General features: G+C 41.3%; 3 protein-coding genes across 4 annotated transcripts; 1 reads left to right on the forward strand and 2 right to left on the reverse strand.

Moving 5' to 3' along the window:
* Window positions 1-1,296: 1,296 nt before the first annotated feature.
* Window positions 1,297-9,143, reverse strand: cabp1a (calcium binding protein 1a). Its single transcript, XM_068566740.1, has 7 exons — window positions 8,198-9,143; window positions 3,559-3,589; window positions 3,176-3,319; window positions 2,956-3,065; window positions 2,784-2,858; window positions 2,603-2,675; window positions 1,297-2,525 (listed from the first exon to the last, which is right to left on the reverse strand). Exons 1-7 carry the CDS (start codon window positions 8,933-8,935, stop codon window positions 2,500-2,502), a joined length of 1,197 nt encoding a protein of 398 aa, XP_068422841.1. The 5' UTR covers window positions 8,936-9,143; the 3' UTR covers window positions 1,297-2,499.
* Window positions 9,144-10,892: 1,749 nt separating this feature from the next.
* asphd2 (aspartate beta-hydroxylase domain containing 2) lies at window positions 10,893-16,581 on the reverse strand. Of its 2 annotated transcripts, none has more exons than XM_068566842.1 (4): window positions 16,286-16,581; window positions 13,933-15,135; window positions 13,364-13,477; window positions 10,893-13,160 (listed from the first exon to the last, which is right to left on the reverse strand). In XM_068566842.1, the coding sequence occupies exons 2-4, from the start codon at window positions 14,795-14,797 to the stop codon at window positions 13,030-13,032; spliced, it is 1,110 nt and encodes a 369-aa protein (XP_068422943.1). In that variant the 5' UTR covers window positions 14,798-15,135; window positions 16,286-16,581; the 3' UTR covers window positions 10,893-13,029. The 2 variants fall into 2 exon arrangements, with proteins under 2 accessions (XP_068422943.1, XP_068422942.1); XM_068566841.1 differs by having other exon boundaries at window positions 16,282-16,581.
* A 2,538-nt stretch (window positions 16,582-19,119) lies between these two features.
* ggt5a (gamma-glutamyltransferase 5a) lies at window positions 19,120-25,367 on the forward strand. The gene is made up of 12 exons (XM_068566413.1): window positions 19,120-19,286; window positions 19,668-19,795; window positions 19,882-19,977; window positions 21,713-21,899; window positions 22,008-22,168; window positions 22,395-22,541; window positions 22,776-22,906; window positions 23,614-23,798; window positions 24,029-24,120; window positions 24,487-24,593; window positions 24,767-24,877; window positions 24,965-25,367. Exons 1-12 carry the CDS (start codon window positions 19,120-19,122, stop codon window positions 25,109-25,111), a joined length of 1,659 nt encoding a protein of 552 aa, XP_068422514.1. The 3' UTR covers window positions 25,112-25,367.
* Window positions 25,368-27,031: the final 1,664 nt, after the last annotated feature.

A 27,031-nucleotide genomic window follows, 5' to 3' on the forward strand; every position in this document is an offset into this window, starting at 1 on the left:
TATATATTTTTTACAGGGCTAAATATAGGTCAATAACCTCGCTGAACTTTAATTAAACCACACATATGCGGATGTAGGGAATAGTAAAGTGTGATGATAATTGTTCTTTCATTATTCATCACTTTGCTATACGTTGTTTACGTGCTTCTCATCGGTTGAGTCACCAATCACTTCAAACCTGTAAGAGGGTATGTAGTTAGGCTGTACTGCTCACGCTGACAACCACATGTAAGACATCTTATATTTCCTATAAAACATTTGAGGGTCTGAAAGTCGTACATTTCTTCAAATAGAAGAATACTAGACGTGCTCTTTAAGAAATATCCACGCCTCCTTTTTCCGGTATGGTATGGTCCGAGCCTTGTCCAATCACAAGAGTCCAACGCAGCGCGCACACGGTGCAGGCAGTCGCCCGGATGGGAATGAATGGAAATTGCTATGGAAACAGCAATACCTATAAGGATGACAGGTGTTTCAATAGATTTGTTTAACCTGACACAGGGTTGGTAAACGTATCTAGGAATAGCATATATCCTTAAAAGGAAGCATACACAATATTGTATAGTTAAATTGTTTTGCTACAGCTGGTGCTATAGATCTGATAAATATTTGCAATAGATTTACAGCAAACTCTATTAAAGTGCAAATGTTTTCACAAAGTACTTTGCATAAGCATATGGGCAAATATTCCTCCAATTCGTCCACCAACGTTTCTTCAGAGGAAGCATGTGATGAACAGTTTTATCGTGGGTGTTACTGTGCCTGCAAAAATCTCCTCCACTTTTTTCTACATGAAAACTAACTCTTGCACTGATCATTTCAGTGTTTTTTCGTTTTAACTGCTTGCTTAACTTTATGATGGTGTTCATGTGTTGCCAAATTGTTTTAACTGGATAAAGCAGTGAAATAAAATCACTGCAGTTGCCACTGAGAAAATGTGAAAGCTTGGTCTGTCACTACCTTCCAAATGAAGCAAGGTTTCTCTTTATGATAGCCTACATTTTACACATGCTGTGATGTTTCTTTCGTAATATGTGTAAGAAATAAATGTTTGTAGTATAAATAATTTAAGCAGAATTAGTCAAAGGTCACACATATACCCAGATTAGTAATTTGCAGTTATTTTCATGTGATGACTCGCACAGTGATGGTTTTGCAGGTAAAGCTTATTCAGCTTTTACCAGAGACGTGTATGAATAATAAATATCATAAGGAGGTTTGAACTCAAGACATACAGTGACAGTACACAATGCTATACTAATATACTGAGAAGGACAATTTTTTATAGGCCTGATCTAGAAACAGTACAGATTAAGAAGCACAGCATGATATTTTACATGTTTTTGAGTAAGGATCATTTCATGTCTAAATATCAAACTAAAAACCATATTCTATTGCACGTGTGTTTTCTTTAACAACATCACAGAAAAAGGGGCTTGAATATAAACACCTTTTTATTTTTTCTACAGTTACCTCGAAATATTTTATTTACTTTGTTCGACATAAATGCAAATCTGCATTCTGAATTTTAATTTTTTTTTTTCTCTTTGGCATGCATAAAAATTGCTCTGACAACGCAGATGTGTGGTAAGTTACCACAACAACGATCATATTGACACACAACAGGTACAACACAATCAAATTGTGTACAGTTCATATATATCATTCCGATCTCAGACAGGCTAGTATGGATTTATAAAAACAGACATCACTTGTTCCCAAAGCTACAGTAAACATTCAAGCCTGTGAGCTGCAAACCAAAACTGGACATCTTTGTATATGCAATTAACACCACCCTTGATCTATTGTAGTCAATAACCTATATGCAATGTTTTCAGAATTGATAGCAGATATCTGCTTCTTCGTTGCATGTAGTTGTCAGAAAGTGATGCTTTTATAGGACTCGACTGGCACAGTGAAAACCCACAGATGGTCACACAGTTACAATACAGGTGTTATATTGCCACATGGGTTCCTGGTTGGAGCACCAATGTCACACAAATGACATTACACTTACACTTTCTAATGTTACATATACTGTGTGAAACATACAGACATGTTGAACAGTGCACTGATCTTTTACATCTTTTCTACAGACATTCACTCTCACATCCTGACTTACGTATCCTGACGTACATCAAAGGCAATATTTTGCTAGACTTATTTTTTTTTACCATGTAGAAGATGAGACGAGACACCAGCAATCTATCCACACAGGAAGTCATTTAGTGCGAATTAAAGTGCAAAAACACAAGTTGGACAATCGTCAGCTAGGCTACAGCAAATTCTGCATCAGTTGAACTGGAGACTTTTCAGGAAGATCACTTGAACACTGATTGAAAGTGTGAGGTGACTCCTTGCTCCAAAACATTCAAGGAGTTTTAATTCCAGTGTCATTCAGAATTGGATGGCTCAGAGATATCAGCATGTTCTCTGTTGTTCTTGGTCAAGTATAGAGAAGGACACAGCTTCACATTCAGGACCGACCACTTCATGATCTTAGCGAGACATCATTCGTACAAACTCTGTGTGGGGAGAGAAGAGGATAATGACAATGAACTCTCGGGAAAACCTAAATGAGTAGTTAATAAAGAGGATTTACCTTCAAAGTCAACAAGCCCGTCACCATTTAGGTCAACATCTCTCAGGATATCTTCTACTTCCTTGAGACCCACCTGGAAATAAGTAGGTTGGCAGCAGTCAGAGGAGCGTCACACACAGTGTGTATTCAATAATGAATAGTTCAGAGACTTTTGGCTTTGTCTCTCTGATCCAACTCTTACCTGTTGGCCCAATAACTTCCTCATTGCATCTCGGAGCTCAGATGTGCTTATGGCACCATCTCCGTTGGTGTCAAACTGAGCACAAAAAGCAGAAAAAAATCATGTTTAATAATCTATAAACACAACCACAGTTTTGGCAACCTGTTATGAAAATGTTAATCCAGACACTTACCTCTCTAAACGCATCTTTTAACTCTTTTATTCCAATCATGTCTGCAGTTTCGGCAAGAAGTTTTGGGCCCATCAATTCGACAAAATCCTCAAAATCAACATGACCTCCCACTGAATAAAAGAAGATTTTGGAACAGGATTTCAAATCACAATACACATAGAAGATATAACTATATATACAATATATGCATTATATTTAAATACACAAGTTAAGTCCTTACAGTTCATGTTTATCTGTTGACTCAGTTCAATCAGCTCCATTTCAGTGGGCATGTATCCCATAGTTCTCATACAGTTTCCAAGGTCTTTACAGCTGATGAAACCATCCTTGTCCTTGTCAAACTCTTTGAAAGCATCCCGCAACTCTGTGGAGCAACAACAGGTATATTTCACAACTGAATTGTATGTTACTTTGAATATAAATAGACACATTCTGGCACCATGTGACACAAGATGTAATTTTTTTCATGTAATTTGGCTTTCAGTTTTGTTCTGTAAATTATTTTTAACAAACAGGTATTGTATTTAAAAAAATAGCTTACATTTAATTTTACTGCTTGGTTTGAGTAAAGAGAGAGGGAACATGAAAGAAAAATAATCTTACCATCCATCTCCTCTGGACGCAGCTCTCTGTCCTATTAAGAAATGACAATACATAAATTGTCAGTGCAAAACCAAAAGCAGCCATCATGATCACACAGTATAACACACTGCTTGACTGTGTGAGCACCATCCAAACATACCGCTGACAACGGTGTGACTCCAGTGATGCCCAGACCTAAATCAACGATCTTCTCCATGACAAGCCTCAGCCTTAATGTGGACCTCAACTTAAGGACGCTTAACAGTACACTGAAACTATCTCACATCTTGATGTCCAAATCCCCAAATATGAATAGGCTGATCCCTATGAAACACGACTGGGAACCATAACCCTCCAAGTTCACAGAAGAATGTGACTGTTTCTGTTTTTTTTTACAGCACTTGCTTACAATGAATGCAACCTTTAAAGGGCAGAGAGAGAGGAAGACATATACCAGAGCCCTCAGGGGTTAACAGCAGGAGCAGTGAAAAGTCTAAACACAACACTAAGCATTGACGTCAGGCCTAAAGAACTGTGACCGGAACCACTGACATAGAAAACACCAAAGGCACAAGAGCCCAAGGGTGCTTAACCACCCGATCCAACAAAGCACACTCCATCAGTGCTTCAATCTGTCAATCCATCACTGTCAGTTCATCAACCATCATCTCTTAAGCTGACATGTCCCAAGCCTCATCTGTTTGCTCACGTGACCTCCATTACTGTGATGTTGTTATTGAGATGGGAGAGTACAAAATATTAAGGCTGCTCATTCTTCTCATGCAATTCATGGGCCATCACTGCACATTGATTGATTGATAAGTCATATTGTAGACCAGGAGGACGGTGCAGATGTTCTAACTGATTAACATTGAACAGGAAGTTGTTATATATTAGGTGTCTTGCTGATGATTCAATACGCTTATTAAACGTATTAATTGCACCTAAACAAGGAAATAGTCCAGCATGTGACACTCCATAAAACTAAGCTATCCGTTAGCCTGTTTCCAGCCTTAGTGCTAAGCTGTCCGGTTGCTGAACTTTCCGGTTAAGTCACTTTCCAAATCTGTGTCTTTCCTTCTGACAGCCGGCAAGATAGCAGCAGAAGTAGAACTAGTGGAATATTATTATAGAAAGTAATTAAAGGGGTCTCTCAACAATCGAGCGATGATAGTTGTTGTGGCAGCTTGTTTGGTAATGATATAAATCCCATCCAGGGTTAGATATAATTCTGATCAATACAAAGATATGAAAAAGATATTTGTCCAGACTTACGTACAGCCTGCCTGCACGTGGCCATGCCTTTACTCAGGAAGACACAGGTTTGCAACCGTATGTGGCTCACAAGAGCGCAGTTTTGTGTCATGGAAACAATGGACTCCTGATAAGGTTCAAGATACCCTGCTCGGCCCATCTCCTCACAGGATAGCACTCCTCTGAATCTCCTCTCAGCATCCTGGAGCATCTTTCCAGAGGGGTTCAGAGACAATGTTAGAGACCTGTACCAGCTTCGGAGCAGAAGGAATGAAAGAAACAATTTGAGAGAGGATGTGTGACAGTCAATGTAAACTCTCTATATTCTTGAATTGGGGCAAGAAATTAAAGGATTTTACATAAATGCACTGCTCTGTAAAAGTAATATGTGTATGCTTGCTTGTGTGTAAGTATGTATGAGAGAGAAACAATGGTGACATATGAAACATGTCAAAAAGGCCAAATGCATTAATTAAACAGCATTGCCAACTTTCCACTCATTATTCATAACAGTTTACACGCCACGTTGGAGAGCCTCGCACCTCACACCCATAAACTGTCACAGGAACAATAAACACACTCAGAAGCAGAACAAATATGGCACAAGCTGCATATGAGACATTAAGACACATTTTCTTCTTTGAGACATACAGTACTTTTTTTCACAAAAAAGGTTGCTGTTGCACACAAAAGGTCTGTCAAAGTCTGAAGCCATTCATTTAACATGTTTTTCAAAATGCATTCGAGAGCCAACTACAAGCAGTGCGGTTTGAGAGTAGTTACAATTCATAAAGTAATTTTCACCACCAACACTAAAGAGTGTGGTTAATACAACTCCAAACGTTTCATGAAAAGCATTGATGCGAGAGAAAAAATGCAATACAATAACTGACAGACGGAAAGAACAAATGTAACAGCACACAACCATGGGCAGTTTCTGGGAATGCTGTACGGTTTAGTTTCATTTAAGGTTTTTACCTTTAAAATCCACCTCACAAATTGAGAAAGAAAAAGGGTGTAATAGTGCATCACACTGAACACAGTCTTACCGTTCTCAGAGGCCAATCTAAGCAGTTTCCCATACCAAAGGAGAAAAGAGGCACTAAAAAGGACCATGAGGATCTTTCCTCCGTGATGTTTGCAGTTTGGATTTCTAGTGCAAACAAGAGCAAGACCCATGAAGACAGGGGCGCTAACCTGGAGCTGGTTGAAAAAACAGTGGTCTGCACTGTACTGCACTATCTGGAGTAAGTGAATGAAGGAATACTATGAGCAGCCTATGACACAGTAAGACAGAGAGAGAGAGAAGGAGAGAGAGCGAGAGAGAGAGAGAGAGAGAGAGAGAGAGAGAGAGAGAGAGAGAGAGAGAGAGAGAGAGAGAGAGAGAGAGAGAGAGAAAGAGAGAGCAAGTCCAGGGAAGCAAAATTATGCCTATTAAAGGAAAAGAAGGTGATCACTGTCTGTGAATTATTTCACCCAACGGTCACACCGAGCAAACTGTTGGTGTCACTGGCACCATAACACATGAAATGGGATAAGAGTTGTCGGCTTTCCTGGAGAAAATGATTGCAAGCAGGTAACCTTTGCTTCAGGGTCAAACACATATCGTGAGGTGTTTTCTCTGCAATTTAGCACCGTAATGGTCCATTTCCAGTCTGCTCAACATGTGCTCTTACTCTCAACCTTGAGACTAATTTGTCAGTTGGCAGCCTTGAGACTGCATTTTAATTTGTACATTGCATTTTTTATTTTTGCATTTTTGCCTTTGCTTTTTCTTGCCTTACACCCTCACACGTCCATCCTTTGCTCTCTGCAGTCCAAGACAAGGTCATCCTGACCTCCAGCAGCCACATGGCACCGAATCGCATTAAGACTGTGATTGTGGAAAGTACAGTTCCTCATAATCCATTCGTAACAGTGAAAGTTACATCTATGTATCTATGCATTATATCTGCAGAAAATCTGAACACAGACTGCTAGTGAGGTAATATGTTTCTCTGCACAGAACATTAGTGAGGAGTTGATTCTTTTCATGAAATCTTTCAACCAAATATCATCCCTGATTAATCTGTTCACATTTATTTCCGCTTTGTTGAAACACTCCACACAATAAATACTTGTTACTTTAAATGCACCGTTGAGACAAAATGCCAAAGATACCGCGTGTACCTCTGAAACCATGCGTTATATTTCTGCCAGTCATTGAACTCCTCTTCATTTAACAGTCTTGCCAAAGATCTTTTTGAGGTGATGTTTTCACAGAGCTGCTCACAGGGTTATTTGTAGAATAGGCTTTTATAAGGGTTTTCTGCTGAAGCCCCAATCACAATGGATGATCTCTGTCTTCCCATACTGAGTCAATTTTACGGGTGAGAGTGTCCTAATTTTTAATCACCTTCTGATTCATGATTAGATTAAAATCCAAACACAAGGCAAAAACTAAAGTCTGACTTTTGCGGAAGGGACATGAAAATGCTCGCATTAAGCAACATCATTTTCAGGAGTTTTAGTAGCAAGGTGGAGCTTTGTAAGGATTTGCAATGTGAAAATGAAACAGTTAATAGACGTTAGCATGGTGAGCCAAAATTATTCAAAATCACACCACTGATAGGAATCCAAGCAAATTAAGCTGATCTCTTTCCTTTTGTGTGAATAGATTTAAGGCTTAAAATAGAGCCTCGATCACTGGCAGTGACTTCAAAGTGCTTTGCTTCAAACACATACTCACTGCAGTGTTCCTACTGAACAATAGGATATATCTTTGACCAACTACCCATTAGGACATCAGATATTTCCACCTCGCCTTACTAATATCATCTGCCTCAGCACATCCACTTAAATAACAAAGGCCTGCCTGATTGAGAGGGTCTGTAGGAGGTGTTGCTCTATTTACAAATTATATAAGGCATGGATGTGGAGAAGAAGCTTTCCCAGTCCAATGCGCCCAGTAACGACAGTGTTTGCAAAACGCATCACATGAGAACATTAGAGTATATTGATTGTAAACATAATGTCAGTATGGCCAGAAGCCACACTTATCCACTTCATATCTCTGTGCACTTTTGTAGAACAACAAAGCACTATTTTCTGCGTGGCAAACCAAAGAAAATGTAATGTATTTTATTTTTAGATGAAGCAAGCAGTATGTGGTCAATCAAATTATCCATTCGCAATAACCACCATTTATAAGAACAGGCAATCCTAATTATGTTTTAGATAAAATAGGATTTGGCTTTTGGGTGTCATGGTCACAGCTTGTCAGGGCCCCCGAATCTCCAGGAGCATCCCTGCATTTTACACACTAAACCTCTCACTATGAGTATATCTTACTGGACAATTGTGGAGGAGATTTAATTTAAAAGCAACTAACTGATCCATGTAACCCCCGTGTATCTCAGGGACTTACCTGCCCAAACAGTGAATTGAGGATACTGCGTATATTGACATCAGATGCAGAAGAAGCAGCACTGGACCTCCGGGAGCGACGAGAGGACCGGCTGGACAGCGGGAGCAGGGAGCAGGAGGACGGGGATGGACTGTTGACCTGGCCGCCGCTATGAGCCAAATGGACCCCTTTGTGGTCCCTCGGCTCACAGAGAGGAGCCCTGTCGTCGTTGCTGTCCGACAGGGAGGGCATCCTGGGGACCGGACGGGTGTGCGTGCGACAGCGACTGGGATGCTCAGGTTGAGGTGATTCGGCCGGTGGACGGTCCTCCCGGTGGTGCTTCCTGCGGTGGTGGTGTCGGTGTGTGGGCTTGGATGACCTGCAGCGCTCCTTCATACCTCGGTCCGCCTCGCCGTTTGCCTCCGGTGGGTCAGGGACCTGGCTGTGGGGGGCATGTGACTTACACTTGCTCCGAGTGGCTGCATTGTTACTACTGTCCTGGCTGCCGATGAGGGAGGGATGGCACAGGGGTCTCCGGGCACTGATATCGCACTCAGCCGACCAGAAGGACTCCTCGGCTTTGTGGTTGCTCTGGAGTGCAGTGGGACGGTGGTGATGCTGGTGCTGGTGCTGGTGGGGAGGCTGCTGACTTCTCCGGCTTTCTGCTGTGCGTTCAGGGAGGTGTGTCGGTCTCCTCGCCGCAGAGGAGGATTTCAGTAAGGAGGTCGTGGATTCAGATTTTGGAAAGGAGGCACTCATTGCTGCGGATCTGTTCTAGTCTGTCTCGGTGGGTTGATCATCGACACCATACACCGTTTTGTCTCCACGGTCGACCCATATTAGCATAGCAGAGCCCGGTAAGTTAGGCTACATTTCACCACCTGATTGTTGTGCGGCCGGAGCGCGCGCAGACAGCCGAACGGAGGGGCACAAACGGCGCTGCAGAGCGCGTCACCTTTTCATTGATGTGAATGCTGGTCTATGGCAGCGTGGCAATGACGTGGGTGCATAGACGGTAGTAAAATATCCAGTGCTCGGCAAACTTTTCCATGACAAAGACAGAATAAATAGATAAGCATCCCACCACCCACATATATGAAAATGTGCCTCACAACGAAATGATTTAAGATGGCGTAAATATACAAAATGAAAAAGAGTGGAGACACAACATCCATAATAATATTGTAGCCTCGCAGTTGCAACAATAACAACCTTTGTGAGGTCATTTCTGATTGTGTGTTACCACAAGAGCAATGTGTTGACAATGTTGACACTAATATTGTTTACATTCAGAGCCATATTAACCTGCCGCCTCAGGTGAAAATGAGCCACAGACCAACCAGTCATTGTAATCTGAAATGACAGAGCCCCTCTGTAGAACAGGGCCTCAAAATTGGGTACAAATGAAGAAGTCACCTGAGGCCCCTTTCCAGACTTTTAATTGTGCTGAGTGCACAATATCAGTCAATTCTGAATTTGATCAAAATACCACATAATATATGCCACTCTGAATTATTTTTTACGTTATCATTACGTAAATGAATGATTATATGTGTCATAATGTGTTGTATGGCTGTCACAGCATCGGACAGATGATCATGCTGTTGTGTCTTCTGTACATAGTTGTACTGCTCGTCTGCATTTGAATGATACAATGTTTCACTTTGTCAGGAACCCCATCAGCTACACCTGGAGGTTCAGCACAGCTCGTCATCCCAATAGTTTATGAAATACATATTAGTATGTGTCTACACCCACACACATGTCTTAATATTTAAACTTGAGTGCATATTGCTCAAAGGATAATCCTTGTGCATAGATGCAGTATGAACTCCAAATTGTTCTGCCCTCCAACAAAACTACAGTATCATGTTCTCTCTCAAGCACACACTAAGCTTTACTCACACTTCTGGTGCAATGAGCAAGCTGAGTATTGCAACAATAACTACTTGTCTATTTTAATATTTCAAGCACCTGCGATGCTGAAACAAAACAATTATGGGCCCATAACACATGGTGCTTATGAATACAAGCACTCGGGGCTTTTTAAAATGAATTCTGTGTTACTATGGCATCAAGATGAGCCTCCATCCACCAAAGCGTCAGGCCTACGGAGTATGTAGCACCCTTTAGATAAACTCAAATGTGATCAGAAGAGTCAATGTTTTTCCAGTGCAGGATGTTGACTTTCCCTCAATTGTGGAGGCAGATGTAAGACCAAATATTTACCCATGTATATATTCTTGAACCTATGAACAATGTATTGAAAATGCTATTGCTTGTATTAAACATTATTATTGACTCAACATTCTTGTGGTTTTGTCTGGCAGTGCACGTTTGACAAGAAACAACTGCTAAGGAAAAAGAGCAACATCATTGCATGCCTATAAACGCCTCCCCATGTTACTAGTAGAAAACTGCATCCTGACTGAAAAAAAACAACTCAAGCTATTCTGCCTCCGTGCTGTGTATTAGTGTGAGCGTATAGTACCATTACCATGAGTAACATCTCTGCAGAAGACTTTCTTCTTTTCTTATACTTAACTTCTCAGCTCCTGCAGCATGTTCTTATCACTATTTGAGATTCAGTGGAACAGCCCTATTCATTAATGAATTGGATGACTCAGCAGAACGACATGAACATACTTACAGTGTGATGACCACCTCTTGTTTAACTTCTGTGACGTGTAAAAGTGACACCTCTGACAACAGCTGGTTAAATAAGATACTCGACCATTTATTAAATGTACAGAAATACTGTTCAAAATCGACACAAGAATGCGTTAGAGGACAAATCCTTAATCCTAATGTAAACAAAATGGTTGCCCCGTCATATACTGTATATGTGAAGCAATGCTTTGGGAATGACAGTTTCCATACTCATAAGTAGATTAAAAGCACTTTTGATTTCAAATCTAATTATGGACAGCTCAATGTGAGTGTCGGTGTTGGCCGATGTTGTAAACATCTTATAAATAATCTTGTAAACATTATAATTGAATAGATGGGTATATTTAATTGCAAATCGACCTGGAAAGCTGCTGAAGTTCATTTTTCACTACCTTTTGTGCACACATATGCATGAAGTGCTGTTGAAGAATGAAGGATTGTGGCTTTAATACTAGATACCGTATGACACTGCAAATTTACAAATTGATTAAAAACAAATATATCACATAACAACAGAGATAGTACTTCATTTTTTTCATACAGAATCTACAATTTAATCTATCAAAATTGATTTAATGTAACGGAGAATGAAATGTGATCACTTTATCTGTAAATCAATAAAACACAATAGTTATAGCATTGAAGACAATCATTGGATCTCGGAAATTCCCTTTTTTTTCCTTTTTTTTTTTTTTTTTTTACCTCAACCCTATATACAGAAATACAAACCTTATATCAAATACAGCCAAATTACAAGGGTTTAGTAAATTTTCCAAAAACGCTTCACCTCCAGTGTTACAGCACAGGCCCACTCACACAAATTGACCTAAAATGTGCTTATCTAACCATGTCTTTGAAAGCAGGACTGATTTTTCAAAGGGGAGCACAATTAACTACCACACCGGCAGAGACATTAGCTGCGTCTGTAAACATATATGTAATGATTAACATTGGACCTCCGTTATCACATGAAAACACATACAGATATGATAGGCGATGTGAGAAATGTGTTAAATTAGTGAATTAACACCATCTTCAGTTTTTGTTATCACACTGACATCACATTCAGAGAATTCAATAAGTTTACATATCTTTTAATTTGATGTATTTACCAATAATCAGTATTTGTAAAGCCGTATGCACCTACACATTGTGATTTCGTTCAAGTCTTTCACAACCTTTTGAACAAAAGGCGGATTTTTTTTCCTCCATATAAAATATTCTTCAGCTTCACCTTAGCTGTGATTTGATGTAATATGATCAGATTGTGCATTCATTTGAAGCTAAAGTGTGTTCCACATTTGGAAGTGGATATTTTTTTAAATAAAAAATGTGCATATTCACTGACAATCATGTTTTGGTTTGACTTGTGCATCTTAAATGTGACTAAACATGTTTAGAATATAAAACATTGAATAAGCTTTTCTTTTAGCCCTTCAGGGAAATGTATGCAGGTGTTACAGTGAGTTTGAAATAATTGGCATCAGATGTTAATTGTAAAGTATTCCCACCAATACTTTCTTTAAACTAAATATTTAGTAAGTATTGGGAAAATGTGGATGGCGACCAACACGTACCCAATGATTCCAGTTCATGTGTAAAGAATAGAATAGGTTGGCCTATGCCATGGAGCATACAGCAAGAGGCTGGCACATTCGTTTGGCTCGCAAAGATCTTTTCATCATAAGTACGTTACCCTCTACTGTTGAATTGTTTAAACTAAATAAAAATTAAGCTGTATAAATAATTTTCTATAGAAATAATTTTGCTTCAGAATTGGCCCAAAGTTGGAAAATGTGAAGAAAAATATTTGATGGGAACAGCTTGTTGGGCAATTTTTTTTAAACTGTTCAGTCACATAATTCTGCATATGCAAATACATTAAAAATGTATATATACAAAACAAAATAACCACCGAGAAGTTAAAACCTCCTGCTGTCATGAATAAAATGGCTGCAATTTAAGATTTGATCGATTGTGCTCCTAGTAAGTTTTGATAAAAGAGGCCCAATGCTTCGTCATCTACTAAGAAGAGTTATGAAAGAAACTGCATGAGGCGGAGAATATGTACACAGTGAATGTGAGAGCTGGTCTGGAGGCAGAAAAAGAGTTGCTCCCCAATCCTACAGACACTTCCCTAAACAGCATTTGTCTCTTGGTCAGACATGGTTTTCCACTCACACCTATTTCCCTTCCTTGTCCTCTAAGCGGCCTGGAGTAAAAATGTAGTCCAAGGCTTGTCTCTCAGCAGCGGCCACATTAGGGTGCCAGAGGTCCACCATGAAGACCACCCTGGGGCCGTCCTCCGCGCCGCCTGCACACACAGACAGACACACAGCAACAGAAAAACCATGAGCCCATTTTGTCATGATCTTGAGGTAAAACCCCATCAGCGTATTAAAAAGGCTCTCAAATGACCTAATATCAAATTTTACCATTTTAGGACGATTCCTCTGAAAGGAATAAATAAAAAAGAGATGGGGTGTAATGAAAGATTCAGTTTTATGTCCTTCTTACCCTCGTGGAAGGCCCTGTGGAGAAAGGAGTCATCAAAAAGCAGACAGCTGCCCTCAGACCAGCACTGTGGCTCCCCACCTACTACAAGCTCACAGGAAGGGGGCACTCTAAGACCTGCCAGAGAAAAACAAGGAGTCCATCCATGTTTCATTATGCGACAGCAAAGCATTTGGTATTAATAAACTACTTCCCAGTTCCCTTTGGTGAGATATCCAAGACAAAATTTACCTTAGAGAGTCCCGTTTGATTACAGTATGCTTTTTTCTAAAAAGCATCTTACAAAATACTATGTCTACAACAATAAATAACACTATTCATAGCCATCTCAGAGGGTGCAGTTGGAAATAGAATCAAACTCAGGTTACACAATAATTAATTACACAAGCCACTAAATTTCAGTCATGTGCCATCCTAACCCAAGAGGATCTGATTTAAACACTACAGCAGCTGATTAACTAGGTTACTCCTCTTCTCTACTTAAATGTGCTATTTAAAAATACTGTATACATAATTTGCTGCCGTGATGAGTTGAATGCACAATAAGGCTTGGACATCACATAGTCTCTTACCCAGGTGGCAGCGCAGCCTGACATTCGTTGGACCATAATGCTCAGTGATCAGAGCTCCAGGCGTCAGCACAGAGAAGCAGGCATTTCCAAACACGTTGTTGGCGATGAAGGTGCGCAGCTGGCCCAGCACCCTCCAAGCCCGTGGACACCTCCTGACATTAAGAACCAGAGGGGTGCCTTGGTTGACCAGGTAGTAGGTCCACCACTGCCCCCGAGGAGTGTTGTTGGCTTTCCATCCAGGTGGCAGGGAGGAGCCGCTGCGGGTTGGAGGTTGGTGGTAAATGCTCTCAAACTCGGCAAGAAGGGCGGGAAAGCTCTGCTCCAGTAGCTCCACGTCATGTCTCTGTACTTCTCTGGAGAAGAAAGGAGCTGACGGTAAGTCTGGCAGAAAGAAGACCTCTGGCCGCTGGATGGTCGGTCGGCTGTTGAGGTATCGGCCTTGATCACGGACTCCTTTATGCACCCTGCCCATACCTGACCAGGTGTAGCGCTTGGCATAATCCTGCAGGCTGTGATAGAGCCTCTGGTTCAGACTCTCGCCGGCGCTGGTACATCGGAAGCACTCTGCTGACTGGCAGAAGGCAAAGCCATTCTGCTCTTCGAGCATTGATCCATTTTTCCCTTTCCCCCTGCCACGGCAGTCTGAACTCATGAAGCCCCCCACCACCCCTCCAATTCGGCTGGGCCCAGCCAGATACCTCCCACGCAGGGGGCTGGAGCCATGCTCCCGACCCACCCTGTAACAATACCACATGAACAGCAGCAGCACACACATGGCTATTGCAAAAGCACAGATCTCACACTCCCTTATAGACTGCATCCCTCCAGCCACGATCTCCCTCACATTCTCTAGTGACCACTCCATCTTGGCTCGTCTCTGGATTGCTGAATCTGACAGGGGGTAGGAGGGTAGGGAGTGTTGATGAACGATTAGTTAACACCTCTGTTCTTGATTGTGATGGTCTTAAACCACACACAGGGCGTTAGTGAGTCTAGTGTCAAGCAGCTCTTATAGCCCCCTGTATAGTAAACAGTCTGCTGATTTGATCTGACACACTCGCACTTCAGTCCTGACATTTCACCAGTCTGCAACGGGGGAAGGTCTCTCCTTGCATGTTTCCTGGCTGTGCGGTATTTGTGCTGCTCCCTCTCTTTCTTTCTGACAAATGCAGACAGACACGGCGCCTTAGGGTTATCTGTTGCCTGAAAAACAAAGACAGAAGGAGGGAAAGGGGTGAGGAGAAAGGAGGATACTGAAACTGACACGAGGGCGGATGCTGTGATTGACATGAAGGATCAAAATTATTTACTGTCAATGTGTTGGCATGCAGACTGAGTTAAACTGACGCAGGTATCATGACAATGTGCTTTGAGTCTGTGAAACATATCTTCCTCCTCGGAGTTTGAGCAAATTTCCATCCTGTGTGCACCACAAAGCACACTTGCTGAAACTCACCCACACGCTGTGGACTTCAAAATGACTGCACCCCACACACACACACACGAACACCTACACACCCACACACACACACACACACACACACACACACACACACACACACACACACACACACACACACACACACACACACACACAATTTGGAATTCACACTCTCATATACTGCACGATATCAAACAATGAGTCATGGGCACATTGCTGCATTTAAGACAAATGACTCCCTTTTATATCTTTTGCGCACTACGCTTAAAGAAGCGCGCACTATAGAGTGAATTATGTAAACTCAAACACTGTTGATATCCACCCACATGTATCATTGGCATTCATAGGTTGCTCAGCATGAGCTGCATTAATGGCTCCTCGAGGGGAGGGAGGAGGCGAGCTGTGGTCTGTGTAATCGTATGCTGTTTAAATAAAGAAAAAAAGGAAGAAGACTGGATCATACGAGTAGGATTATATAATGATAATGGATCAGCAGCCCAAACGCGAGGAGTGCAATGCGTCAACTGTGATCAGATCTCCGCGATGCTTCTCACCAAAAATGGTCGGGTAATCCTGCTCCACTAGATCCTCCCCTACATCCTGTCTGACAGCAACAAGACGCCCCCACATCCCCCCGCTGCTGTAAGGACCATCAAACCCAATCGCGAAACCATCAAAAACACACATGCCTGGCTTTATTCCTCCACTGTTTCTGTGCAATCTCGCCACTAGAGCTGTAACCACCAGGGCCAACATGCCACATAGACTGATGACCAACGTATCGATGAGCTGTAACGATCAATAAGCCAGGGAAAACAAGCAGAGGGTAGTTACCGAGCTTGTGTTTCCTTGTCTAGAGCTACATGGATGTTTGGTGCGTGGTTTCGTGCACAGGTTAGCATCCATACCTACTCGACATTCATGATTGTGGCCAATGGAGAGGAGAGGCGCACAGGTGTTTCTCCGGGCGAAGCTGCGCACCACTGCAGTGCACAAGGTAGACAGATATCACTCGCCAACATTATTGGAAATATCTCCAAAACGCACAAAAGAAGTCCTAACTGGAACCGACACCCATCGCACGCGAAGGGAAAAATAAGAAAGCTATCCCACGACGGATTGACTCCCTGGCTGTCTGTGATGGACAGCAGCGCCAGATAGGCTTCAGACAATATTGTTGTCAATACTGAGGGTCCACCAGAGAAGCCACCAAGCGTAAAACAAGTGAAGAATACGCAATAATGTTTCCGGTCAGCCCTTTCAGAATAAATGTCTCTTATGAGCCAATTATTCTAGTCAAAATGTGTAAAGCAATTTAATTATCCAATACCAGCGCAAACATGGTTGGTTATTTATTGATTAATCAATTAATCATTTAATTATTTTAAGTAATATCCTAAGCAATATGCAAGAAAGGTCCACTGCTTACTTTGTCATAGGTATATTTAAGATGTATACCTGACTGATGGTTTGATAAAAGTGCTTGGGCACTGGGCATTTTGTACTATTTTCTGTAAAATAGACAAAACGATGAAATCGATTAATTAAGAAATGGCAGATTGATAGACAATGAAAATAACTTCAAACAGTTATTTGAACAATTGTTTTATTTCGAAGGCAAAATTGCCTTCTACTCGGGATTGCGCTGGTAGTCTCTGGTTGCCTTGACTCATTTGAGAGCCTCCCTCTTCCGTATTGCTAATGGTTGCACATCGACTACAATTTGATATAACGGCAGACAACATTTCCCAGGATGCATTGTAACTTTTCTGGGCTGTGTTCACATTAGCTATACTGTCATTGCTAAAACTCTGCAGCGTTAACTTCTTGGCCTGGAGTGTGAAAACTCGGAACAAGTAGTGCAGCAACTTTGATTACACAATAACGATGCGACATAGATTGGGTTCATGTTAATTATTAGTGTGGCAGGCTCCGTCAGGTCTCTGTGTGAGTCCACCTGTTTTGCATTGTGCAATACCAATACTGTTATTCCACATTTTACAGTCTTGATGACTATAGCTTTACTCATTTACAACACATTTCCCCATTAATAATACAATCTAAAGCAATCAAATAGCTAAATTGAACTTTAGAATACAGTAGTCTCTCAAATGTGGAATATACTGTAGAAACCATGTAAAAACACCTCAGCCAGATAACCCCAAATTTGTATAACATTTATAGAACACACCTTTTCTTTGCATTTGTCGATAATCTCAAAGACCTATCACCAGTTTTGTCATTGCTAAAAACTGTAAAGGTGGGGACCTTTAGGTTTTATAGACAACATGCCTTTAAGCTCTAATACAAGTGTGTTTGCATCTCATTATGTTACACAAAGTGTTTCTGCTTCTCTGCTATGTGAGTGCCACGTGTCCATAGTTTTGAGGTCAAACCAGGGATATAGCACAACATTCTGGCACATGTAGGTATTCGCTTTCGACATCTGTTTCCTTAATGTCTTATTTTTTTGGTCTTTCTTTTATATTGATCTTTTTTTATATTTAGCTCTTACATTGAAAAAAAAGTACGAAGCGCAGAATTCGGCGTCAAATTCCATGTACGTGAAAATGTTCATGGCCATTAAAGCTGATTCTGAACACATATCCACAGCTACTTGTATTACTATCTTTGTGGGCTCTCCTTACACTGCCTGTACTCAGTTCCGCTTCCCCCCTAGCAATGTTACTATTGCAAACAAAGCATTATTTGTTTTAACAACTCTGAAAGAGGAACGAGCCAAGTCGAAAGAAAATCTTGAAAAAAAAAATCCAACTTTTAATGATATATTTGCGGTTGAGAGCTGCTGCTCCAGGTTCTCTTCAGCGTGACTCAGGTTCAGTTCGCACAAACTAACCAAATAATGATCTGTCCAACACACCGACTGAGCCAGAGGAAAATCATCTGCTGCAAGCCATCTGGTCTGCTTAGAACATGGCATAGCCGTTTATGAGGAATTTAAAGCCTTGGGCAAACTTGGAAACAAAATTGGGGGCATGCAATTTCAAAAGGTTATTAAAATCATATATACACAAGGAGGCCAAAGTGAAGGCATCAATCTGTTGCACGTGGGCAGTAAAATGAAGATGCTAACAGGTTGTGCCCCTTTATTTACCCCATACCTTGAGTAAAGTGTTGTCATGTCTTTGTTTCATTTTTACAATTAATGAGAAACACGATAACGATTAAGACCTGTCAGCTGCCACAGCACTGCGAGCTAATGAGGAGGCGGAGCTATGTTTGCGCCGCGTGCAGCCGCTAACACGTTGGATCTCGCCGCTTGACTCGCCGCTCGGCTGACGCCTGTCGCCGCGTGCCACGCCGCTTGACTCGCCGCTCGGCTGACGCCTGTCGCCGCTTGGCTGACGCCTGTCGCCGCTTGCCGCCGCCTGTCGCCGCTTGCCGCCGCTTGTCGCCGCTTGCCGCCGCAGACACGTCGGAGCACGCCGTCAAGCCGCCACACGGCTTGCACTGGGTGCTCGCGCCAAAAGGGGGAGCTCGGCCTTACTGTCTTCAACTGTAAGCCAACCAAACGAGTTTTTCATCAGTCCTCTACTCTCAGCATATACCCCCAAACCAGGCTGTGCAATCTTCTCATCAACTTTCCCTCCTCCTGCGCCCGAGGCGGAGAGGAGGAGCCAGGCGCGTCTCTTCTGTCAGTAAATTGTAGTGTTTCAGAGTGATAAGCTGTAAAGTTCATGATATAACCTTAGGAATATCCACGGAAGTATTGGACGATATTAAGCATGGCGAGGTCAAAGACGAGGGTGTTCTCTTGTTGCGCACTTATTCTGGTCTGCGTGGTTGTTATAATTGTATGCATTTCGGTGTTTCGTAGGCACAAGTGTCCAGAAGGCACTTTCTCTAATGTTGCAGTGGCTGCAGATTCTGGGACATGTTCGAAGATTGGACGGTGAGTGACAATTTGCACTTCTGTTACTTATTCTGATCAGCAAGGTGCTCTTTATAAGCACCTTACTGACCAGAACAAGTTGACATCATATTACACACAAAATACTATTTCTATTTGGATAGCATGAAGTCTTACTAAAACAAACAAACTTTTTTATTCATATTATCATAGTACAGATCAGAGTTCCGCGCTAACAATTTCCTTTTACCTAATGTGTCTCTTTGAATGAGATGCAAATCTATAAAATATTAAACAAATAAAGGAGGCCGTGTGTGCTTTACACCAGCATATGCAAACTACTCCATGCTCTTACGTGCACCTATATGTGCAGAGTAACGTGTTTATGTATGAGCATGAATAAATACGTGCTGTATCTTTCAGGGATATGCTTAGAAAAGGGGGCTCAGCTGTAGATGGCGCCATTGCTGCGCTGCTGTGCACCTCCATCATAAACCCACAGAGCATGGGCCTCGGAGGGGGGGCCATATTCACCGTGATGGACAGCTCTGGTAACAGCCACATTCATTCAACCCGCTAATACAGCATAACTAAGGAGTGTCCACAAGTTAATTGATAATATCTCCTCTTATTAAAGGCAACGTGAAAATCATCAACTCCAGAGAGACTGTGCCGGAGAATGTTAAACCTGGCCTGCTGGAAGTATGTCCCAAGACTTTCCAGCTAATTTCAGGTACTGCTCTGGCATGACACATCAAAGACCTCCAGGTTTTGTCATCTTACGGACTCTTTTAGTGGGATCGTTTTGCTTTATTTTTCATTCCGACTATTACGTCCGTTATAATGGACTTCTGGATCATGATGGAGGAAGCCGGGAGAAGCCTTAATATTCTGTTTTTTTTAAGGAATTTTTTATGGTTCACATCTAGAGAACCCAATTTACCATAGAAGGACACAAAGATGAATGATTTAGGATAGGACTAGGGCAGAAAATACTGTCAGTCCTTTCTTGGAAATGCACATGTCTGATTGTATACATAGCGAGGCCCCCAGTTATAATGACATAACAGTAACAGCCACATGCTGAGCTCTGAGCCAAGACCACACACACACACACACACACACACACACACACACACACACACACACACACACACACACACACAGAGTTGAGCAGGAGTTCTAAACTAGCCATCAATTATGTCGCAACATATACTTGTGAGTCTACCTAAAGAGATGGGAAATAACTCTAATACAACATTAAACAAGGAAAAAACTTTGTTTAGAGTGAAATAATTGCTCATTTTATTGTTTATATTTGCAGGAACAGTGCACAAATTATATTATAGCGATGATGATTGTGACAAAGTGGGTGGGAACTCTCCACTTAACCAATAAAGAAATACGGGGAAAAGTGTGACATTTCATTAGTTAATCATACTGTTCGTTACTTACCATACCCACCATGTGTTTCAGAGTATAAAGAAGAAAGCAAGCGAAAAGAACATCAGTGTGTAACTGTGTGCGCGCGCACACGTGAGGTTATAGCAGTGGTGGGCCGTCAGGTCCTTCTAAGCCTTCACTGCTGGCCTAAACACAATCACAAAGTTATAGCTATTTTATAATTGAATTGTTTTTCACAAATACACTACATGTGTTATACTTATTTTTCCCTATCAGCTTATGTTCTCATTGCACAGATCCTGTCTTCCTCTGTTGCTCTGCCTGCACTCTTCAGCCTGCAGCAGTGCAGCTTGTTTTAAGGAGAAGCTGTTATCCAATCACATTTTTTCTCTCCTGTGTCTCTGTCCGCAAAGCAGTTTAAGCAGGCCTTTGCAGATAGAAGTACACTGAGAGTGGACGTTGTGGTTGATTGTCATATTCTTCAACAAATCAGATCTTTAATTTGACAAGCTGGGCGGAGTCTTTGACGTGCAGGGCCTGCAAAATGGCGTGGACATATATGATTGGTCAGTGGCGTGATTAGGTTTTTTATCTGTAGAGACGCATTGAAGCGCAGGTAGGAAATGCACTGCTCGCCACTGGGTTGTAGTATTCTAATTTACCTTTATTTAGTACAATTTATTTGGATTGACATAACCTCACATGCACACAGCTACACAGTAATGGTATTTTTCCCGGAACCGCCAAAGGCATCTGGTTAAATACAGCCTTCAATCAGCGGGCTTGAAGGTTTTTACCGTAGGGTAAATGCAATAAATCTGAGTGCTTGTAAGATGACTGAGGGTTGAAAATAAAAGTTTTCCTGCACAAAATTATGTTACATTTAAGGAATTTTCTCTTATTATTGTTTTTGTATGTGAAATATTTTACCATCAGGCTTCAAATGTGAGAACATCAGAGGTGACATCTCTTTTGTCGAAAGGCTTACAAACTTATAAACTGACCACAACTGTTCTTTGTTACTTTGTAAGCTGAAAGAGTCCGAGTAATACCTATCTATCCAGGTAGCCAATGGATCGCTGTCCCAGGGGAAGTTCGGGGCTACGAGCAGGCACACAAGCTTTATGGGAAGTTGCCGTGGGCCACCCTCTTCCAGCCGGCCATCAAACTGGCCAGGAAAGGTTTTCCTATTCCCCCGATCCAAGGTCGATACCTCTCATACATTGATTCGAACGAGACCAAGGCACTACGGTACAAAAGGAACAACCTAAAATGATTCAAAAATATGATGGGCACACAATTAAAATTTCACCTGTCTTCATTTAATTTCAATTTTCTTTCTTTGTATTTGTCCTTTAGGGATTTTTATACAGATAAGAATGGAAAGTTAATGAAGATTGGTGATATTGTGAAGTTTGAGAAACTGGCCGATACCTTGGAGACGATTGCAAACCAAGGGCCAGAGGCTTTTTACACTGGAAAAATTGCTGAGGATTTGATCCATGACATAAAGGAAGCAGGTATTTTCAGGCGGGTTTCATCATTCTCTTTTTTTAAAAACCTTTTTCTATCTCTGCCTATATCTCAATTATCTAGTTACAAATGAAAAAAACTAATTGTATCTATAAAGCACTGCAGCAATCACTCACAGACTCGAGTGTGAGCTGCTTGGATCCATTACAAATTTTACACAAAGAGGTGAGACACATTTTCTTCATTTCCTTTTGTTTCAATCTTTTTGCACAGGAGGAACTCTCACAGTACAGGACTTGGCCTCGTACAAAGCGACAGTGACTGATGCATGGGTTATTCCTATTGGAGAGTACCAGATGTACATACCCCCACCCCCTGCAGGGGGCATCATCCTCAGCTTCATCCTTAACGTCATGAAAGGTCCCTGTTGTCCACAGACTGCAGATCTGTCACTCATCCACACTTCCAAATCACATATTGAAGCCTGTTCATGTGTTGAACATAGAAATGCCAAATTAACACTTTCGTTGTTTGTTGCACGTGAGCTATTGGCTTAATGAGGAAAGGGTTTAATGGAAGGGAAGCATCTAAATACTGCACATCTTTGCAAGTAGAATACACCTGGGAAAACTAAACAATTGTTTTTATTTCCAGGATACAACTTGACCTCAACAGATTTGATAGGGGAAAAAAAGACACTGCTTTATCATCGCCTTATTGAAGCTTTTAAGTTTTCCAATGGCTTAAAGAAATACATCCGTGATCCAGGCTTCAGCTCAGAAAAAGTAAGTTCTTTTCAAATCATTGAGGCTATTCAGGCCTTATGCTATTTAGATAATTTACTTTAGTAGCAACAGAGTAAAATATCACCATTATTGTTAATAAAAACAGTATTGAGTAAATGCACTTAGTTATTTCCTACCATTGCTTTAATGTGAGAACCTTCCGAGTGAACTGACTGGTCTTGCTTTCGATATTTCTGACAAGCACCTTGTCCTTGAGTTGTTACTGTGATGGATAGAACATGTGTGCATCAGGTTTGGTTGCATGCCAGTCTCTTAAAGTGGTGGAAGGTACAGGTGTTGATTGGGTTTTTGTTAGGTAACAAAAATCAATGGTAATCCAAAATCAATGGTATGGTTTGTTAACTTTGAGTCAAGGGTTATTCTTGCTCCTGATATCGGTTACATTGAAACCATCAAAACTTTCTCAGTAACTGGATATTTTGAGGCAAACTCAAATTCTTAATGTAAGCAGTTAATCATAGCTCCTGAATGCAACTATTTACATGAAATATGACTTTCTTATCATATGGGCTTAGTTATTTTGATTAATGTGCAAAAACTGGGAGTGACAGGGTTGTGTGTGGGATACGTTTCACTTTTAAATTGAGTTCTGATTTGAAATGTATTTTGTTTCCTCTGCAAAGCAACTATCAAAATGGGTGTTCTTTCTCGTGAGTGTGTTTTTTAATGCTCTGCACTTTTCACAGATGGCCAAGACAATCACAGAGGAAAGCTTTGCCAACCACATACGGAGCTTGATCAGCGACAACCAGACTCATGCTCGCCGCTATTACAACAGCACTCCATATTTAGACAGCATGGGCACCACGCATCTGTCTGTGATAGCTAAAGATGGATCTGCTGTGTCTGTGACCAGCACCGTCAACCACATGTCAGTATTTGAAGGGGTTTTGCTTCACAGTGAGAAATCACTGTTGGCTTGAAAGTAGAAGATAAGATAACATTCAAGAGATTAAGGAATGATTGTTTTTGAAAAGGTAATTTAAAAAGGAATCTCACTTTTCAAGACTACAGGAAGCGGTGTTTGGGAAAAGCAGAATTGCAGTTTTAACAAGTGTTATAATGTCAAGATCCAGTTCATTTAAGGTATTTTCTTCACAGATTTGGCTCCAAGATCATGTCACCGAGTACTGGCGTCATCCTCAACAACCAGCTGTCTGACTTCTGTGGGAGAGAAGACACGATCTTTCCTGGTAATCAGATCAGCATGACACATTTTCAGTTTTGCTTTAACCGATGGTGAAATACAATAAATTCAGGTCAGGTGCAAGTTTGTTCTTTTCAGAAACAAGTAACTTTGTGTCGTTAAACCTTCTCAACATCAGTTAGTATTTCTCTTTTGTGAGAATGTTAGCATACCGATGGTAGCATTATTTATCAGATCCTTTGTTTAGTTCTGGCTGGTGTCAGCTGCTGAACAGGTAAATTGTTGAATAAAAGCAGTTTTGCCAACTATGATTTATCATTCAAAGACACTGATTTCATTCAGAATAACTCACATTGAAGAGTCTGATCAAAGCTGACTGCCCTGTCAATCAAGGTTTTTGTTGTGTTGTCAGGGCAACATCCTCCATCCAGTATGGCCCCCACTGTGCTGAAGTCTAAATCAAAGACGCTGGTGCTTGGATCGACTGGTGGGAACATGATCACGATAGGGATGGTCTCGGTGCGTGTCCAGGGCAATAACATTAAGTGCCATTAGGATAAATTGCTGCCATCTAATGCCCCTCACTGGTGTCAGAGCAAGTTCTCTCTTCACCGTAATGCTCATAATCCATTATGTACTCATCACTTTCCCATTTGACAGATTGCAATGTATTATTCTCTTTTCTCTTCCAGGCGCTCATGAACCACATTTGGTTTGGAAAGAGCCTCAAGGAGGCAATCGATGCTCCGATTCTTTATGTCAACCCTCAAAATTTAGTAGGGTTTGAGCCCAACTTTGATGAGGTAGTAATACATTAAATACATTTATTTGGTCAAATAAACACTTGATATTTGCTCCATCTAAGTGTCCTTATCCCTCTTGCCCTTCAGAATGTAATCGAGGCTCTCGAGGCTATGGGACACAAACAACGCATTTTAAGCCGTTTCTACAACGTGGTCAATGCTGCGGAGATGGAGGACGGCTGCATTTGTGCCGAGTCTGACGCCAGGAAACAGGGTGAAGCCGCCGGTTACTGAAACCAAGAGCGAGTGACATTGGTTGCGCATGGGCTTAAGGTTACAGAGAACTCCTGAAGCCACAAATCAGGAAAGCTCCAATTGATGATCTTACATCATTGAATGAATCTGGGAATAACTGGCCTCTTCAGCTGACCACATACGGTTACATGTTGCAGTTGAACACTTGGCCTCTGAGCAGAACTGACTATAACGGTGACATAATGTATTTTAAAGAGCACAAACAAACAACTGTGACTGTAACCTACATCTTTGTTTGTACACATCTTTTTATATCAATAAATCCTGGTGGCAATCAACAAATCATGGTGTTAAGCGCTTTCTTTGGATGCACAAAAGTTACCCTCAGCTGGCTGCGTAATCTCTTAAACCCGAGACCACTACCATCAATATCTGTGAATCCATCCTTCTGTGTTATATTGTATTCTGAAAAATCTTTTCATAAAAGTCTTTTCATAAATTATTCGTAGTTTTTGTGCCAAAGCATGCAGCCGCTGGAGCAAGATAATCAGATCGTTTAGTGAGTCACACAAACAAAAGCACGGATTTCAGGTAATAGGTTGGTGAAGAAAAATGATGCACTTCAAGTCCTGCATGGACTATATATACTAAATTGAAGTCAAAATCCAGGGAAATATCAGTTAAATAAGATTATGGTGTTTTTTGGGCCTGGACTATGTTGCCCTATCACATGGTAGTTGGACCTCAGGGTGTGACAGTCACACTGTGCCCTGACCTTAGAGGAGTCACCTGTTACAAATGCCACATTACCATGTCTGGCGGCAGAAACAAATGGTTGCCTGAAGAGGATCATGGGGCGATGACCACCCTGCATTTCCCAGGCAAACGAAGGCAAACGAATGCAACTCAGGCGCTTCATTGTGAGGACACAGCGGCACAGATGATCCGCTGGCTCTGAAACAAGTACAACACTTCCAGCAACAGATCACAAACCGAGGTGATTCATTTTATTGCCCTATTTGTTTCTGTCAGTAGCTCCATGTTCTGCTCGTGACCCAGACGTTGCAACAGTTCATCACACACATTCTCAAAATCGTCAAAACAAAACAAATCCAGACATCACTTTTCAGTTGTGATTGGTCCTTTTATTGGCAGTCAGTAATTGGCATGAGACAAGTACACACGGGCTACAAGTTTGACATTGACACACAAAACAAACTACGAACCAAGTGGACAGTGCTCTCCATCATTAAAATGGACATTCAACATGAAAGGTGTACGCTCCGAGAGTACTTCACATTTACTCAACTATTTCTTGTTTTTCTGTGTCATCCCTTCAGCGTGTTTTTGTTTTCTGCTCAAGCTTACAGGGGGAGATCATAGCATTCAGTTTCATAGTTAGTCATTATTGTAATTACAGATTCGGTCACGGACACAAGACGAAACACCAAAACAACACAAACAATGACAGCAGAAATCAGACATTTTACTGTACAAACACATATAACCCACACATACACTTAAACATTTATTATATATCATTTATAATGTGGGTATGTTGTTTATCAATGATTCTTCCAACAATCATGAGCCATATGGACATCATTTCACCTTAAAGAGGTATGCATTCAGCTTTGTAAATATCTCTAGTTATAAATGTAAAGAAGGTATATCCTATGGAGAAATGGAAATAATAAAAAAACAGTCCCCTTAAAGTGCTTTCAGTCAGTCTAACTTAATCATTATGTGCTACTGTAGATAGACTATAACCAATAGATAACAGTCATGGCTGTGTCGCATTACAAACACAGGGCCACTGAAGTACGCCATCAATAAATGGAAATGACAACGTGTTTGTAGAGACAAACGGCAGTAGGACGGGCAGCACTGCTCGGTGTCCCATATTAACACTTTTCTGCGGTGTTATAAATGCACTGAAACACTGTGGTGATGACTACA

Source organism: Clinocottus analis, unplaced genomic scaffold (assembly GCF_023055335.1).
Source record: "Clinocottus analis isolate CAN_PGR_092001 unplaced genomic scaffold, fCliAna1.0.p SCAF_7, whole genome shotgun sequence".
Classification (NCBI taxonomy): Eukaryota; Metazoa; Chordata; class Actinopteri; order Perciformes; family Cottidae; genus Clinocottus; species Clinocottus analis.